Raw genomic sequence first — 17,278 nt, 5'->3', positions numbered from 1 at the left:
GACAAAACCAATAATGGAGTTTAGGAGAGGGGATTTTTATTTGTTTGAGACAGAGTCTTGCCCTGTCACCCAGGCTGGAGTGCAGTGGCTCGATCTCGGCTCACTGCAACTTCTACCTCCCAGGTCGAAGTGATTCTCCTGCTTCAGCCTCCCAAGTAGCTGGGATTACAGGCACCCAGCACCACACCTAGCTACTTTTTGTATTTTTAGTAGAGACGGGGGGGGGGTCTCACCATGTTGGCCAGGCTGGTCTCGAACTCCTGACCTCAGGTGATCCGCCTACCTCTGCCTCCCAAAATGCTGAGATTACAGGCAAGAGCTACCGCGCCCGGCCAGGAGAGGGGATTTATTAGGGGAACTGGCCCACACACTTATGGAGGCTGAGAAGTCCTCCCATAGGCTGTCTGCAAGCTGGAGACCTAGAGAAGCTGTTAGTGAGGCTCAGTCCAGGTAAGAAGGCGGTTGAACCAAGGAAGCCAGTGGTGTAACTCTCATTCTGAGGCTGACTGGCCGAGAGCCCTGGGAGGCCTCTGTGGCAAGCCTGAGTCCAAAGGCCGAAGAACCTGGAGTCCTGATGTCCAAGGGCAGGAGATGGGTGTCTCCCTCCAGAAAAGAGAATTTGCTTCTCTTCTCCCTTTGTGTTCCATCTGGGCCCCCAACCAAGTGGATGTGCCTGCCCACGCTGAGGGCAGATCTTCACTGAGTCCACTGAAAACATCCTCACACACTCAGAAACAATGCTTCACCAGCTGCCAGGTGCAGTGTGTGTGCCTTAGTCCCAGCTACTCAGGAGGCTAAGGTGGGAGAAGCGCTTGAGCCTGGGAGCTGGAGGCTGCAGTAAGCCATGATTGTGCCATTGCACTCCAGGCTGGCTGACACAGAGATCCTGCCTCAAAAAAAGAGATAGATAGATAAAGCTCCACCAGCCATCTAGGCTTTTTTTTTTTTTAAACAGGGTGTCACTCTGTCAACCAGGTTGGAGTGCTGTGGTGCTATCATAGCTCACTGCAGCCTTGACTTCCCAGGCTCAACCCATCTTCCCACCTCAGCCTCCTGAGTAGCTGGGACTACAGCCTACAGGCACAGGCCACAATACCTGGCTTATTTTTAAATTTTCTGTAGAGAAGTTTCACCATGTTGCCCAAGCTGGTCTCAAACTCCTGGGCTTAAGCAAACCTCCCACCTCAGCCTCCCAAAGTGATGGGATTACAGGCAGGAGACATGGCAGCCAGCTAAGGCACCTTGTATGCTGTTAGTCGGCTTTACACCACCTGAAATTGACCGCCACACAGGGCCTGGTGCTAAGGCCTGGCTGTGCCCAATGGTTCTGCACGAAGACCCGGGCCGGCCTGTGGGGAGCTCAGCTGCATATGCGTCTATGGCGTCCCCTGTGCCCTGCTCTTTGGGGACTGAGCATAGCTGCCCCTCCCTCCCTTCTGCCCGCTCCTGGACATTTCCGGAAGGTCCCAGGAAATGGTGGCTGATAGTGGTTCCTGAGGCCACACCACGGGCTGCCTGGTGCCCTTTCCCTCCCCAGTGCCCGGCTGGAGCAAGAAGCCGAGCTCCTGATGGGAGCTGGCCCTTTCTTTAGACTTTGCTTCACCTTCAGGACGTGGGGTTCTGAATTTCTGCGCTAGGGCCCCGCCGGCTTGGGTGGGCTTCCAGCGTGAATCCTCGGCCTGTCGTCCCCGTCATCAGGAAGCCCAACAGGGCGCCCGCCTGCCCTCTGTGTTCTCCCTGCGCTCGCGGCCGTGCACCTTCTGGTGCTGGATGAGGGTGGACAGCCGGCTGCAGGCCCTCCCGCAGGCGCGGCACCGGTATGGCCTCTCGCCGCTGTGGAGCCGGTAGTGCTCGTTCAGCGTGTAGCTCCTGCGGAACGCCTTGCCGCACTCGGTGCACGCGAAGGGCTTCTCCTTGGTGTGGATCTTCTGGTGCAGAGTGAGGTTGGACTTGCGACCGAAGGCCTTGCCGCACTCCGCGCACTCGAACGGCTTCTCGCCCGTGTGTAGGCGCAGGTGCAGCAGCAGCAGGGAGTTGTGTCGGAACGGCCTCCCGCACACCGGGCACTCGTGGGGCGGGTCCCCCGCCTGGGGCCTCTGCGCAGCTCCGAGCAGGGCGCCCTGCCCCGCGCCGCCGTCCTGGGCGCCCTCCTGCGCGTGCAGCCGGTGGTGCTTCAGGAGCGAGGACCCTCGGATGAAGCGCTGCCCACACCGCAGGCACCGGTAGGGCCGCTCCCCGCTGTGGATGCGGCCGTGCTCGTTGAGGGTGAACCTGCGGCAGAACGCCTTGCCGCACTCGGTGCACGCGAAGGGCTTCTCCCCGGTGTGGAACTTCTGGTGCTGCAGCAGCCGGGAGCTGCGGCTGAAGGCCTTGCCGCACTCGCCGCATGAGTAGGGCCGCTCGCGGGTGTGGACGCGGTGGTGGGCAGCCAGCTGCGTGCTCTGCCGGAAGGCCTTCCCGCACTCGCCGCACTGGAACGGCTTCTCCTCAGTGTGGATGAGCTGGTGCCGCAGCAGGATGGAGCTTTGCTTGAAGGCCTTCCCGCACTCTGTGCACTGGAAGGGCTTGGCGCCGGTGTGGATGATCTGGTGCCTGAGAAGCAGCGAGTTGTATCTGAACGCCTTGCCGCACACGCACCTGTAGCGGGGGGCTGAGCTCCCCACAGGCCGGCCCGGGTCTTCCTGCAGAACCCTTGGGGAGGCGCTGTGCTCCCGAGCCCGGGGGTGGGTGGGTTTATCTGACCCGCCCTCAGGACCGCCATGCGGGTGGGGTGGTGCAGGGTGCCCCCAGGGGAGGCACCCCCACACGGTGCCCGGCAGTCCTGCCTGCCTGGAGAGCTTTCTCTGCAGAGGAGACTCCATGATCCCAGCCTCCATCCTGGAATCTGAGAGAAGGAACAGAAAACGGAAGGATGATCCAGCCTCTACACTCACAAACGAACTTATTGTTCGAAGACATAACCTTTTTATTCCCAAGTCTTCCCCCAACACCCAGCTTTACTGACGTATAAATGACAAATAAAACTTGTATACAGGAGGCTGAGGCAGGAGAATTGCTTGAACCCAGAGACAGAGGTTGTAGTGAGCCGAGATCGAGCCATTGCACTCCAGCCTGGGCGAAAGAGTGAGGCTGTCTTAAAACAAAACAAAACATGTATATATTTTTGGTGTACAACATGATTCAATAAACATCTACACCGTGAAATGATACCACAATCAAGTGAAGACAGAGTCTTTGTTAGACGTGTAGGGAGGTTTGAGAAATTATTGCCAGAGGTTTTAAAATCAGGGTTTCAGGCCAGGTCCAGTGGCTCACGCCTCTAATCTCAGCACTTTGGGAGGCCGAGGTGGGCCGATCACCTGAGGTCAGGAGTTCAAAACCAGCTTGGCCAACACGGTGAAACCCCATCTCTACTAAAAATACAAAAATTATCTGTGTGCGGTGGCGAGCGCCTGTAGTCCCAGCTACTCAGGAGGCTGAGGCAAGAGAATCGCTTGAACCCAAGAGGCGGAGGTTGCAGTGAGCCAAGACCGCACCACTGCACTCCAGCCTGGGTGACAAAAGCAAAACTCCGTCTCAAAAAACAATAAAAATAAAAATAAAATAAAATCAGGGTTCGGGTGAGAAGGGAACAAAAAGGCTAATAATGGCTCCAGCACTGTGGGAGGCTAGCTCAAGGGGAGGTCTGGCAGGGAAGACAGGCCAGGCATGAGGTGCAAGTTGCACCTCACCCCACAGCCACGTTCTTTACTCCTCTCTCCTTCAGAGTTCACCCACAGTTCCTGCACTCAGCAAACATGTCTGGGCAGGTGCGTAGAGCAGGTGCCTGCGCAGACCTCCGGGACTGGGGGCCTCCTCCCCAGCTCAAGGTTCTTTCTGCAGCCTCCACTGCCCTGAGCTCAGTCCCTGGCACATGGGCCATAGGGAACCAGGAAACCAAAGCAACCTGTGGGCAAGCAAGCCTCCCAAGTGCCAAGGCAAGAGACCGAGGGCACAAGCTGTTCCAGTGTAATAAAGAAAATATATAAAATAAGAATAGTTAAACTAGAAATAGATTATAGATATGATGATATATGAGTATTATTAGTCATCAGCTTGTAGCATTACTCTTTATTCTAGTATTATAATAATCTCTGTTCTGGCCAGGCGCGGTGGCTCATGCCTGTAATCCCAGCACTCTGGGAGGCCGAGGCGGCGGATCACAAGGTCAGGAGATGGAGACCATCCTGGCTAACATGGTGAAACCTCGTCTCTATTAAAAATACAAAAAAAAAAAATTGGCCGGGCGTGGTGGTGGGCGTCTGTAGTCCCAGCTACTCGGGAGGCTGAGGCAGAAGAATGGCGTGAACCCGGGAGGTGGAGCTTGCAGTGAGCTGAGAACGCGCCAGCCTGGGCCAAAGTGCGAGACTCCGTCTCAAAAAAAAAAAAGAATGGCCAGGTGCGGTGGCTCACGCCTGTAATCCCAGCACTCTGGGAGGCCGAGGCGGCGGATCACAAGGTCAGGAGATCGAGACCATCCTGGCTCACACGGTGAAACCTCGTCTCTACTAAAAATACAAAAAATTAGCCGGGCATGGTGGCGGGCGCCTGTAGTCCCAGCTACTTGGGAGGCTGAGGCAGGAGAATGGCGTGAACCCGGGAGGCGGAGCTTGCAGTGAGCTGAGATCGCGCCACTGCACTCCAGCCTGGGCGACAGAGCAAGACTCCATCTCAAAAATAATAATAATAATAATCTCTGTTCTACAATTATAACCTAGGAAAAACCAGGCCATACAGAGATAGGAGCTGAAGGGACACAGTGAGAAGTGACCAGAAGACAAGAGTGTGAGCCTCTGTCACGCCCGGACAGGGCCACTAGAGGGTTCCTTGGTCTAGTGGTAACGCCAGTGCCTGGGAAGACGCCCGTTACTTAGTTGACCTTGGTCTAGCAGTAACCCCAGTGCCTGGGAAGGCACTAGTTACATAGCAGACCTGGAAAGGGAGTCTTCCTTTCCCCAGGGTAGTTAGAGAAGACTCTGCTCCACCACCTCTTGTGGAAGGCCTGACATCAGTCAAACTCGCCCACAGCCATGCTGAGGCCTGACCGTCTCCCTGTGATGCTGTGTTTCAGTGGTCATGCTCCTGTTTCACTTTCATGTTCCACCCTGTACACCTGGCTCTGCCTTCTAGACAGCAGTAACAGAATTAGTGAAAGTACTAAAAGTCATTAAAATGCATAGAAGAAATAATGGCGTAAGCTGTCCTGTCTCTCTCTCCGCCTCGGCTGCCAAACAGGGAAGGACCCCCTGTCCGGTGAACACGTGACTCACATGACCTTATCAATCATCGGAAATGACTCACACTCTTTACCCTGCCCCTTTCGCCTTGTATCCAATAAATAACAGCGCAGCCAGGCATTCAGGACCACTACCGGTCTCCACGTCTTGGTGGCAGTGGTCCCCCAGGCCCAGCTGTCTTTTCTTCTATCTCTTTGTCTTGTGTCTTTATTTCTATGATCTCTCGTCTCTGCACACGAGGAGAAAAACCCACAGACCCTGTAGGGCTGGTCCCTACACAACCCAAGGGTAATGGCCACTGTGAGCACAGACCCGGCCCCTGACACCTTGGGGACACCAAAATGGAAAACTCTCGCACTTGGGTCTTCCTGCCTAAGTTAGTTTTGACCTTAGACCTACAAGCAAGGCAGTTAGTAGGAAATCTGGCCCTGCTGTGAGGAGCTAAACATACACACCTCCCACTGTGGAAGAAGGGACCTGCAGAGCTGCCCGGAGGCCCGGCCACATTGGCAGCACAGGACACGCCCTGCGGGTGCTTTGTACTCACCTGTGCACAGGCTGGCTTTGGCCACGCTCTGTTCAGCCACCTGCAGAATCAAGGCCCCCGGCTCCTCTCCTTGCTCCAATAGGGAGATCAGCGCTGGTTTGGCAACAAGAAAGCCTAAGCTCAGAGAAGGAAAGCAGCATGTATCAGTACAGGAGGGAGAAGGGACGCCCGGGTGCCTGGCTGGAGGCCATCAGGGCACAGAGTGCTTGGAGTGGGTCAGGAACATTCACTATCCCAGAAGGGGGCAGCTAGGTGGCCAGGGGGAGATGGGGGGCCTGCTCCAGGAGAGAAGCCTCAGGCAGGCTGACGCTGGCAGTGGGTGCCCAACAGGAAGCAGAGAGGGGCTCCTTGGGGAGCCTCCAGCTTCCCCTCAAAAATGTGTCAGACCTTGAATCTGCAATGGAACCAACTTCCTTTGAAGCTAACACAGACGTACCTCCCGGCCCCAGGACCAAAGGCAGAAGCCCTCACCTAGTGAGGCCAGGTTCCCATAGTTCTCCAGCATCACGTCCCTGTAGAGTGCCTGCTGGTCGGGGGCCAGGCAACTCCACTCTATCCTCGTGAAGTACACAGCCACATCCTCCAACACAACAGCCTCCTGCAACCACATACTCTGCTATCCAGGCAGTCAAGGGCTCGGTGAGAACCCAGCAGATGAGAAACATTTGCATGATCTGCTAGAGGCCTCTCTCCTTGCTGCCCACTGCTGCATCCACAGGGCCCAGCAGAGAAAGGGCAGCCCAACACCCCCCGAGTGAGCAGCCTCATTCTCAGCAGAAGCCCCAGAGAGGAAGAGGGAAAAACTGAACTTGGGGGAGGGAGAGAGATTTACCAGGAAGGGGGTCCCAACCTTGGCCTCACCCTCTCCACAGGCTATCAGGGATTTGGGGAAGGAGCACCTGCACTGTGGGGAGCATTCCCACCCTCTGGGTCTCAATTTCTAACACCAGCAGTGAGTCAGCATCAGGAGAGGGAGGATGGGCTGACCATTCACACCAGGAAGGAGGCAGGCACTGGGGAAGGACAGGGACCCTGCCCTCAATGGCTGACCATAGAAGCTCAGGGGCCAGAGGAGGCCGCAGGAAGCCCACTTCTGCCCAAAGGCTGGAAGGATTTGGCAGAGCCATGTGTGAGGCCTGGCCATAGAGCGAGGAGGCTGTCCTCGGCTTGCAGACTCCATCCTGTGATGTGGGTGGGTGTGAGGCAAACTGTAAGGTTCTCAGGGCTGAAAAGCTGAGGCTAGGGGCGAAGCAGTCTCCTGGGGCAATGGACGGGCTCAGGGGGTGCTCACCTGAGGTCCAGGCATCGGGAGTGCCATCGCCATTCCAGGGTACCTCTGTGGAGGAGCAGATGCTACAGACAGTGAATTCTGAGGGAACATAGAGCCATGAGTGGAAAGAGCCCAGGCCAAAGGCCCTCCAGCCCCCCAGAAGGCCCCTCCAGATCCAGAAGGGAGCAGGAGAGGGTAAAGTGCTGGGGCAATCACATCAGCCGCCTCCTTCACGTCCCAAGGAGAAGCTGTACCCAAGCTTCTCCATAGGAACACCCACTCCTTCCAATGTTTTCTGGCTCTCACCTTGCTGGGAGGCCTTCTGTGACCACCCTTTTTAAAACTGCCACCTCCCCTCCTGCCTGGGAATTCCTTATCCTCGCTCCTTGCTTTATTTTTTTCCATAGCACTATGCCATCTGACATAAGACAAGTTAACTTCCTTGCTCCTTATCTGCCTTCCCCAATTAGACAAGGCCTCTGGTCTGTACCCCTAGGGCCTGAGGAAGGGCTTGGCACACAGCATGTGCTCAGAAAGGATTTATGAAATGAACAAAGCGTGACTGGTTAGAGCAAAATTATTGTTTTGTTTTGTTTGAGACGGGGTCTCGCTCTGTCGCCCAGGCTGGAGTTGGTGGTGTGATCTTGGTTCACTGCAACCTCTGCCTCCTGGGCTTAAGATTTCCTCCCAGGATAGCCAAGGTTGCACCACTGCACTCCGGCCTGGGCAACATTGCTCATTATGAAATGAACAATGGGTGACTCTGCAACCAATAAAACCATGTTGTGGGAACATGAGAAAACATTCTTGCATTTTACTACATGAAACAAGCAGACTGTAAGCAGAAAAACAAAGCTGGCAGCATAAAACCCTAGCTCTCTCTGCGTCGTAGAATTATGAGTGGTTCCTCTTTTTCTCCTATTTTTCTTTCCTTTTATTGAGACAGGGTCTCAATGTGTGACCCAGGCTGGAGCGCAGTGGTGTGATCTCAGCTCACTGCAGCCTCAACTTCCTGGGCTCAAGCAATCCTCCCACCTCAGCCTCCTGAGTAGCTGGAACTACAGGCGCATGCCACCACACCCAGCTAATTTTTAAAAGTTTTTATTATTGATGAGGTCTTACTATGTTGCCCAGGCTGGTCTTGAACTCCTGGACCCAAGTGATCTCTTGCCTCGGTCTCCCAAAGTGCTGGGATTACAGGTGTGAGCCACCACACCTGGCCTCTTTCTATTTTTCTAATTTAACACTTTTTTGGCCAGGTGCGGTGGAGACAGACCATCCTGGCTAACACGGTGAAACCCCATCTCCACTAAAAATACAAAAAATTAGCCGGGCATGGTGGCAGGCACTTGTAGTCCCAGCTACTAGGGAGGCTGAGGCAGGAGAATGGCGTGAACCTGGGAGGCGGAGAGCTTGCAGTGAGCCGAGATCGCGCCACTGCACTCCAGCCTGGGTGACAGAGTGAGACTCCGACTCGCTCTTGTTGCCCAGGCGGGAGTGCAATGGTGCAACTTTGGTCATCCTGGGAGGATCCCTTAAGCTCAGGAGGCAGAGGTTGCAGTGAACCGAGATCATGCCACCAACTCCAGCCTGGGCGACAGAGTGAGACTGTGTCTCAAACAAAACAAAACAATAATTTTGCTCTAAGTAGACGTATACAGAGTAGGCATGAGGCCCTGGTCTCCTCACTCTTCCCTTCCACAGACACTTGAGCTCTTGTGTTTGGGTGAAGGTCTCCGGGGCTATCCATTTCTGTAGAGCTGGAGCCCTCTAAGTAGCTGCCACTTTGTAAAGAGATGTTTCACGTTAGGCATCAGTTAACAAAAAGCATGTGTTTAGAGGCCAGGCACGGTGACTCATGCCTGTAATTCCAGCACTTTAGGAAGCCAATGAGGGCGGATCATTTGAAGTCAGGAGTTCGTGACCAGCCTGGCCAACATGGTGAAACCCTTCTCTACGAAAAATACAAAAATTAGCCGAGTGTGCTGGTACGCACCTGTAATCCCAGCTACTTGGGAGGCTGAGGCAGGAGAACTGCTTGAGTAGACAGAGGTTGCAGTGAGCCAAGTTTGCCCCGCTGCACTTCAGCCTGGGCGAGAGTGAGGCTCTCTCTCAAATAAAAATAAAGAGTGCGTTTAGAGGCAGGAGGGCTGCTTGGTCACAATGCTATGAAGTGACATTTGGCAGCAGAGCCCTTTTGACATGTTAGGGTACGAAGGGCGATGGAGGTGGATCACACAGATTCGTGAAACACCCCTGCACAGAGGGCACAGACTGCAAACGCATGGAAGAGCAGGGCCACACCACCCCCACCCAGCCCCCACTCACTGTCTGTCCAGGGCAGTCTGTGGCAGGACCCACCTGGGCCACTGCGATGGCCACACGTGTTGTCCTCACCCCAACAAGGCACCCAGAGTATCTCAGAGTATGAGGCTGCCAGAAGACTTGACCCCCGACCCCTCAACACATACCACCCTCCACTCTGGTAAGAACTGCAACCCAGGACTAGGGTAGGACTTGGACTAGGAGGGGTAAGTTACTGCTGCTTTGTGTTTGCTCATGTCTAGGGAGTGCATGTCCTCAGGGAGGGGCTACCTGGTTAGAGGGGGAAAAAACCTGCTTTTAGTTCTATCTTCGGAATTAGGAAGTAAACCTTCAATCAGATTAAACAGCACTGAGCTAAAAATAATCGAGCAGTGATATGATGACAACAGATCAAGCTGTTGCTGAGACAGAAAATGTCAAGGGGAGGAGGGTGCTAATTTTAGATGAAGGACCACCAAGAAATGTTACTGGGGGGAGTCACATTTAACTGGGGTCTGGAAGACTAGGAGGGGTCACCTCCTTCCATACGCAGAATAAGCCCTGTTCCTCGGGGACCTGGGGCACCCCGCTCACTACGCCGCAGCCATGCCAGCGCCTGGGAGTTTCTCCTCAGGGATCTGTGGCTGCTTCTCTCCTCCAGCAGGTTTCAGTTCAAATGTTAACTCTTTTTTGTTGTTGCTGTTGTTGGAGATGGAGTCTCCCTCTGTCGCCCAGGCTGGAGTGCAGGGGCGCCATCTCGGCTCACCGCAAGCTCCGCCTCCCGGGTTCACGCCATTCTCCTGCATCAGCCTCCCGAGTAGCTGGGACTACAGGCGCCCGCCACCACGCCCGAATAATTTTTTGTATTTTTAGTAGAGACGGGGTTTCACCGTGTTAGCTAGGACGGTCTCGATCTCCTGACCTCGTGATCCGCCCGCCTCGGCCTCCCAAAGTGCTGGGATTACAGGCGTGAGCCATTGCGCAGGGCCAAATGTTAACTCTTTACAGAGCCTCCCCTGACCGCCAAGGCTACCCTAACCCCCTAACTCTCACAATTTTATTTCCTTGGTTTATTCTGTGCGTGGCCCTTGTCAAAACCAGAAGTTATTTTGCTGCGTTATTGCCTGTTACACTAACGCCTCACCTCTATTACAATTCACGCTCCTGGAGGCGAGGAGTGCTGTTCGCTCACTGCGGGGTCCCCAGCACCGGAACGCTCACAGTTAAATACCCAACAGCTATTTACGAAATGACTGTTGGTCCAATAAATGCCCCAACCCGGGGAGGGGGCAAAACTGCGCAGGGTAAATGAACGCTGCGGGAAACGGCGTCCGCCGGGGAGCGAGGCTGCGGGGAAGAGCCCGCCATCGGACGGAAGCGAGGGGCAGAGCCTGGTCCTCCCCGGAGCAGCCCCACCTCGCCAGGCCTCCCCGCCTGCAGCCTCATCTCTGCGCAACCGTCCGGCTCGGCGGAGCGGGTCTCGGGGGCCCGGCCGCACGCCCCCGACCACAGCCAGCATGGACCGGAGCGCAGGGCCCTTCGCCCCGATAAGGGCTCGGAACCCAAGGCGAGCGGAGACGACAGTGCCGGCTGCGGGTCCGCTCCCTGCCGAGCTCCGCGCGCCCACTGCGGGGGCTACAGCCTCCACCAGGCCGGGCTCGGAGGACCGCGCCCCTCCCAGTCCCCGCCCCGCGGCCGCGGCCGACTCACCCTGGGCCGCCGGGACAGCGCGGGGAGGAGCGCACGGCGCCCGGCTCTCAGGCTCCGGTTCCTTCCCCGCCCCCGGAAACGGCCGCTGCGCCACTCTGGGAGGCCTGGAGGACCGCGCGCCTCGATGGCGCTCGCGTCTCGACGGCTTCTAGCCCCTGCGGCACGGCGGTCGCCAGGGCCCCAGCTAGGGGCGCGCCTGGGGGGTTCCGGGCGAGACCGGGTATCAGTCCCAGGCCCCACGGGCGCGGAAGGGCGTCGACGTTCTCGGCGCTCCGTTTCCCCCGGGATCGGAAGCAGCGAACGTTCATCCCTTGCGCCCACTCCCTGCCCCCGGGATCGGAGGCAGCGAACGTTCATCCCTTGCGCCCACTCCCTGCCCCCGGGTGGCCTGCGGGGGTTGGGCAGCACGGTGCGGGTTCGACTCCCGGACCCGCAGGAACGGGGGAGCAGGGGCGTCCGGCCAGGGTCGGTCTCTTATATAAATTTATGACATTGTTTAGTATGACTTTTTTTTTTTTTGAGCCTGAGTCTCGCTCTTGTTCCCCAGGCTGGAGTGCAATGGTGTGATCTGGGCTCACTGCAACCTCCGCCTCTCAGGTTCAAGCGATTCTCCTACCTCAGCCTCCGGAGTAGCTGGGACTACAGGTTCCCACCACCACGCCCGACTTATTTTTGTATTTTTAGTAGAGACGGGGTTTAACCATGTTGCCCGGGCTGATCTCGGAGTCCTGATCTCAGGTGACCCGCCCGCCTCGGCCTCCCAAAGTGCTGGGATTACAGGCGTGAGCTACCGCACCGGGCCAGTTTCTGGGATCTTGAAGTGTCTTTGCTGCTCCCTCTGATCACTCTCAGACCACCTCTCCTGTCTGCACCCAAGGGTGGCCATTCTGACTTCTAACAGCCCTGTGACTTTTGTAAACATTTGTATGCTCTTTGTATTCACTAATTTAATCCTCATGGTAATCCTATCAAAATACTACTGTTCCCATACTAAAACGAGGAGAGCATAGTGTCCCTGTTATTTGCCAAGGTCTAGTCTCTTTTTTTGAGACGGAGTTTCACTGTTGTTGCCCAGGCTGGAGTGCAATGGTGCCATCTTGGCTCAACATTATCTCCACCTCCCAGGTTCAGGTGATTCTCCTGCCTCAGCCTCCCAAGCAGCTGGGATTACAGGCATGCGCCACCACGCCCGGCTAATTTTGTATTTTTAGTAAGGAGGGGGTTACTCCATGTTGGTCAGGCTGGTCTCTAACTCCTGACCTCAGATGATCTGCCAGCCTCGACCTCCCAAAGTGCTGGGATTACAGGCGTGAGCCACTGTGCCTGGCCAAGGTCTCGTCTCTTAAGTAACAGAGCTGGGATCCAACCCACAGACCTGGCTCCAAGTCACATATTCTTTTTTTAAAAATTTAATAATTTAATTTTTTTCAAGTCACATATTCTTTAGCCACTAAACTGTGTTGTGAAACCATCATGCAAGTGGGAGGAACAGTTCAATATATGAAACTCGGTGTTTCCCGAGTTCCCACTCACCTCCACACACACTTTAGAGATGGTTTCACACACACTCTAGGTTTTCAGATCCTCTGAATTGCAACCAGACCCTGGGAGGAGGAATGAGGATCAAAGAAGGTAAGGGACTCATCCAGAGCCACAGCTGGTTGGGAGCCGGGTCAGATTGGAGCACAAGACAGACCAGGAACCATCATTTTCTTCCTTTTCACAAGGACAGGGGAAACTGGGTGAGGAGGGTGACATCTGTCTAAGTAGGCTTAGCCCAGCACTCCACTATGGGTGGTGCTAAACTTGTATGATGTCTACATAGATCCTTGTCCCAGGACTGGATGCCCCTAGGTTCCTCAGCTTCTTTGGGGGACCAAGGGTGTCTCCTGCATTCACACTGCTGACAGCGGATTTGCTCAGGAGTGAGGCACAGGCTGGGTAGGACAGAGGCACTCTTCAGCAGGAGGGAATTGTGGGTACTTGCTGTGTCCTGACAGCCACAACCATTTTTGGGGGAGGGATCATGACTCCCCTCAGGGCCATGGCACATAATTTCAGACAATATGGGTATTGTGGTGAACTTGGATGTCCAAAAATTGTATGTAAATCCTGTGCTATTCTCTCATTGTAAAAGGATGCCAAAACTTCAACTAGTTAATCACACATGTGAAGGGGTGGGTTGCCCCTCCACACCTGTGGGTGTTTCTCGTAAGGTGGAACGAGAGACTTGGAAAAGAAAAAGACACAAAGTATAGAGAAAGAAATAAGGGGACCCAGGGAACCAGCGTTCAGCATATGGAGGATCCTGCCAGCCTCTGAGTTCCCTTAGTATTTATTGATCATTCGTGGGTGTTTCTCCGAGAGGGGGATGTGTCAGGGTCACAAGACAATAGTGGGGAGAGGGTCAGCAGACAAACACGTGAACAAAGGTCTTTGCATCATAGACAAGGTAAAGAATCAAGTGCTGTGCTTTTAGATATGCATACACATAAACATCTCAATGCTTTACAAAGCAGTATTGCTGCCCGCATGTGCCACCTCCAGCCCTAAGGTGGTTTTTCCCTATCTCAGTAGATAGAACGTACAATCGGGTTTTATACCGAGACATTCCATTGCCCAGGGACGGGCAGGAGACAGATGCCTTCCTCTTGTCTCAACTGCAAAGAGGCATGCCTTCCTCTTATACTAATCCTCCTCAGCACAGACCCTTTACAGGTGTCGGGCTGGGGGACGGTCAGGTCTTTCCCTTCCCACGAGGCCATATTTCAGACTATCACATGGGGAGAAACCTTGGACAATACCTGGCTTTCCTAGGCAGAGGTCCCTGCGGCCTTCCGCAGTGTTTGTGTCCCTGGGTACTTGAGATTAGGGAGTGGTGATGACTCTTAAGGAGCGTGCTGCCTTCAAGCATCTGTTTAACAAAGCACATCCTGCACAGCCCTTAATCCATTTCACCCTGAGTTGACACAGCACATGTTTCAGAGAGCACGGGGTTGGGGGTAAGGTCATAGATTAACAGAATCTCAAGGCAGAAGAATTTTTCTTAGTACGGAACAAAATGGTGTCTCCCATGTCTACTTCTTTCTACACAGCCACAGTAACAATCTGATCTCTCTTGCTTTTCCCCACACACATGTGGGGTCCCAGAGAATGTTCACCCACGGCTTTATGTCAGGTTGACATGACGTATCCAAGCCATATAGACGGCAGGGGTCATGGAGATTTAGCACTCACTAACCCGTTGTGCTTCACAATACAGCACCTTAACCCCTCTCAGAAAAATTCTAACACGCACCTCCAAGCTGTCCCCAAGCATGTGCAATCTCCATCCTCCCAACCACCCCACCTCTTCCTGCTGGCATTGGTCCCTGGGGTCTCCCCTCACCCACTCCTGAATGGGTAACAGGGGCTCCTATGGACTACCCCACCCCTGAGGCACTGAAAGCACATGGGAAAACTATTTCAGAGAATCTTGTTGGAAATACCTTTTCACAAGACATAGCTCCAGAATTATAAGACACTAAATTAGAAAAGCAGTGTGCATGAGGTGGGGCATGGTGGCTCACACCTGTAATCCCAGCACTTTGGGAGGCCAAGGCGGGTGGATCACGAGGTCAGGAGTTCAAGACCAGCCTGCCCAAGATGGTGAAACCCCGTCTCCACTAAAAATACAAAAAATTAGCTGGGCGCGGTGGCGGGCACCTGTAATCCCAGCTACTCGGGAGGTTGAGGCAGGAGAATCGCTAGAACTCTGTGGGCGGAAGTTGCAGTGAGTCGAGATCGCGCCACTGCACTCCAGCCTGGGCAACAGAGTGAGACTCCATCTCAGAAAAAAAGAAAAGAAAAGCAGTGTGCATGAAAAGTACTTAGATCAGTCCCTGGCCCATAAAAAGTGCCTAGCATTGGCCAGGCACGGTAGCTTATGCCTGTAATCCCAGCACTTTGGGAGGCCAAGGCAGGTGGATCACCTAAGGTCAGGAGTTCAAGACCAGCCTGACCAATATGGTGAAAAACCGTCTCTACTAAAAAATACAAAAATTAGCTGGGCATGGTGGTGTGCGCCTATAGTCCCAGCTACTCGGGAGGCTGAGATAGGAGAATCGCTTGAACCCGGGAGGCGGAGGTTGCAGTGAGCACCGATCACGCCATTGCACTCCAGCCTGGGCAACAAGAGCGAGACTCCATCTCAAAAATATATATATATATACACATATATATATATTCATTCATTACGGAGTGATCCCATTTTAGCCATATGTGATGGTGTGCCCATATGTGGCATACAATTATGCTACGGGGGCGCGGTAGGGGGCAGGGAGATAAGGACACATCAGTTGTTGGGGATTGGGGGTGCGGGCAGATAATGCTGGTTGGGGAGGGGAGCCAAGCTGAGCAAGACAGAGGATCACAATTTCTCATGTTTCTACCAAATTACTGCTGCATGTATGTGACAAAAAACATTTGAAGAACAATTTCAAAAGGAAATAATTTTTTTTTGAGGCACAGTTTTGCGCTTGTTTCCCAAGCTGGAGTGCAATGGCACAATCTCAGCTCACCACAACCTCCGCCTCCTGGGTTTCAGTGATTCTCCTGCCTGAGCCTCCCGAGTAGCTGGGATTACAGGTACCTGCCACCATACCCAGCTAACTTTTGTATTTTTAGTATAGACGGGGTTTGTCCATATTGATCAGGCTAGTCTCGAACTCCTGACCTCAGGTGATCCGCCTGCCTCGGCCTCCCAAAGTGCTGGGATTACAGGCATGAGCCACCGCACCCGGCCGGAAATAAATAATTTCTAAGAATAAAGTTTGAACAGCAGGTTGGGGTGACGTCGGATGGCCTAAGGGAGGTCACCAGGCCACTAGCACAAGCAGAGGCACTGTGTGGGGAGGGCATAATCCCGGCCCAAGAAAGATGGCTCCACCCCAGAAGGCCGGAAAACCCCATGTCCAGTGCTTGCGGCCTCGTCTGGAGTGGCTGTCAAGTGACCCAGAACTGCATAGCCCCTGCTGTGTACCAGGCTGTGTGGTCTCCCGTGAAGGTCAAGACTGAGCCCAGTCACACAGTCCTCAGGACTGTCAGGTGGATGCTGGCAGGGCCATGTCTCTTCCAGCCTTAAAGCGGCCTGGTCAGTCTCCTGGCTGCACGTAGGGTCTTGGTAGCCGCATCTGATCCCAGAGACCCGTGAGACCATCTTGGGGACCCCACAGCCTGTGTGTCCAAGCACTCTTCTCACCTCTATCCCGCACCCAACTCTCCTTCTGCTCCTCCAGAGAAGCAGATTTGTTCAGGAGTGAAGGACAGGCTGGGCCTGTGGGCCAATTTTGGGCTGACCCCAGAACCCGTCACCCTGCCCCCGGGGTCCAGTCCTGCCCTTCAGCCCCTGGCCCTAGCTGTGGGCTGTGCTGCTTCCTGAGTCCCCACCGGGCAGCTCCTCCTCGATCCCCCGCCGACCCTAGGGGAAGGCCTCCTGCAGCAGCCCCTCCTCTCCCCTGTGAGCAACAGCGGGCACAGGACACCCCTTCCACCCTCTCCCGTCTCTTTCTCACGATGTCAACCCTGCCTCAGCCCCTGCAGGGTCTAGGAAACACCCCACCTCCCAGTACTGACAGCAAGCCTCTCCCGCCCACTGGGACCCCTGCCTTCACCTCCTTGCTGCCTCCCCACACACGGCCTCGCGTGTGCTCGACAGTGCTCACTCAGCCAGGGACTCTCTCCTGGAAATCCTCTTCCCCACCATCCCCTGCCCGCGGCCTCGGGGTCCCACCCGTTAGGGGCCCGATTCCGCGAAGCCCCTCTCCACAGCATGTACCGCTGGACCTCCCCAGTCGGGCTGACTCTTTCCAGCTCAGGCCCCCACAGCCCCTCCCAGCCTCCATTTCTTACTCCTTCCCCACCTCTCCCGCACAGGGTTCTGGTCAGGGTACGGTCCAGTCTCCCATTATTCGTCCACTCCGCAGCATGTGACCCAGCCCATCCCCGCTCCTTCTTTCTCGACCCGAGACCCTCAAGCTTGGCCCTCCCCACTTCCTGGGCCGGCCGGCCCTTACCCTCGGCAAGGATCCCGGGGCTCCTCTCCTCGACGCCCGACCTCTCCAAGGGCCTACAGTGGATAAGGTCCCCGCGTCCAGGAGCGTCCGTTCATCAGGGAGACGGACATTTGCCACC

The 17,278-nt window shown here is 55.1% G+C and overlaps 1 protein-coding gene and 1 long non-coding RNA gene across 12 annotated transcripts in view; one reads left to right on the top strand and one right to left on the bottom strand.

Annotated features, from left to right (window-relative positions):
- LOC134730844 (uncharacterized) overlaps positions 1 to 5,465 on the top strand; it is a 22,621-nt gene extending 17,156 nt beyond the window's left edge. The window contains exon 2 of the long non-coding RNA XR_010112862.1: positions 4,147 to 5,465. This is a non-coding gene — a long non-coding RNA (uncharacterized LOC134730844). The remainder of the gene's footprint in view (positions 1 to 4,146) is intronic.
- ZNF517 (zinc finger protein 517) overlaps positions 1 to 17,278 on the bottom strand; it is a 26,583-nt gene extending 9,305 nt beyond the window's left edge. For 2 of the 11 annotated variants that reach the window (XM_055116172.2, XM_063606511.1), the window contains exons 1-4: positions 11,108 to 15,235; positions 7,115 to 7,192; positions 6,295 to 6,421; positions 5,824 to 5,937 (exon numbers count right to left, since the gene is read on the bottom strand). In XM_055116172.2, coding sequence (XP_054972147.1) covers positions 5,824 to 5,937; positions 6,295 to 6,421; positions 7,115 to 7,192; positions 11,108 to 11,464 — 676 coding nt within the window. In that variant the 5' untranslated portion in view covers positions 11,465 to 15,235. The other 9 variants (XR_008626272.2, XR_008626273.2, XM_055116169.2 and 6 more) reach the window with 9 other exon arrangements.

This window comes from Pan paniscus, chromosome 7 (genome assembly GCF_029289425.2).
Source record: "Pan paniscus chromosome 7, NHGRI_mPanPan1-v2.0_pri, whole genome shotgun sequence".
In the NCBI taxonomy this organism is placed as follows: Eukaryota; Metazoa; Chordata; class Mammalia; order Primates; family Hominidae; genus Pan; species Pan paniscus.
Note: the sequence above shows the minus strand (reverse complement) of the source record. Positions and strands in the feature narration are given on the sequence as shown.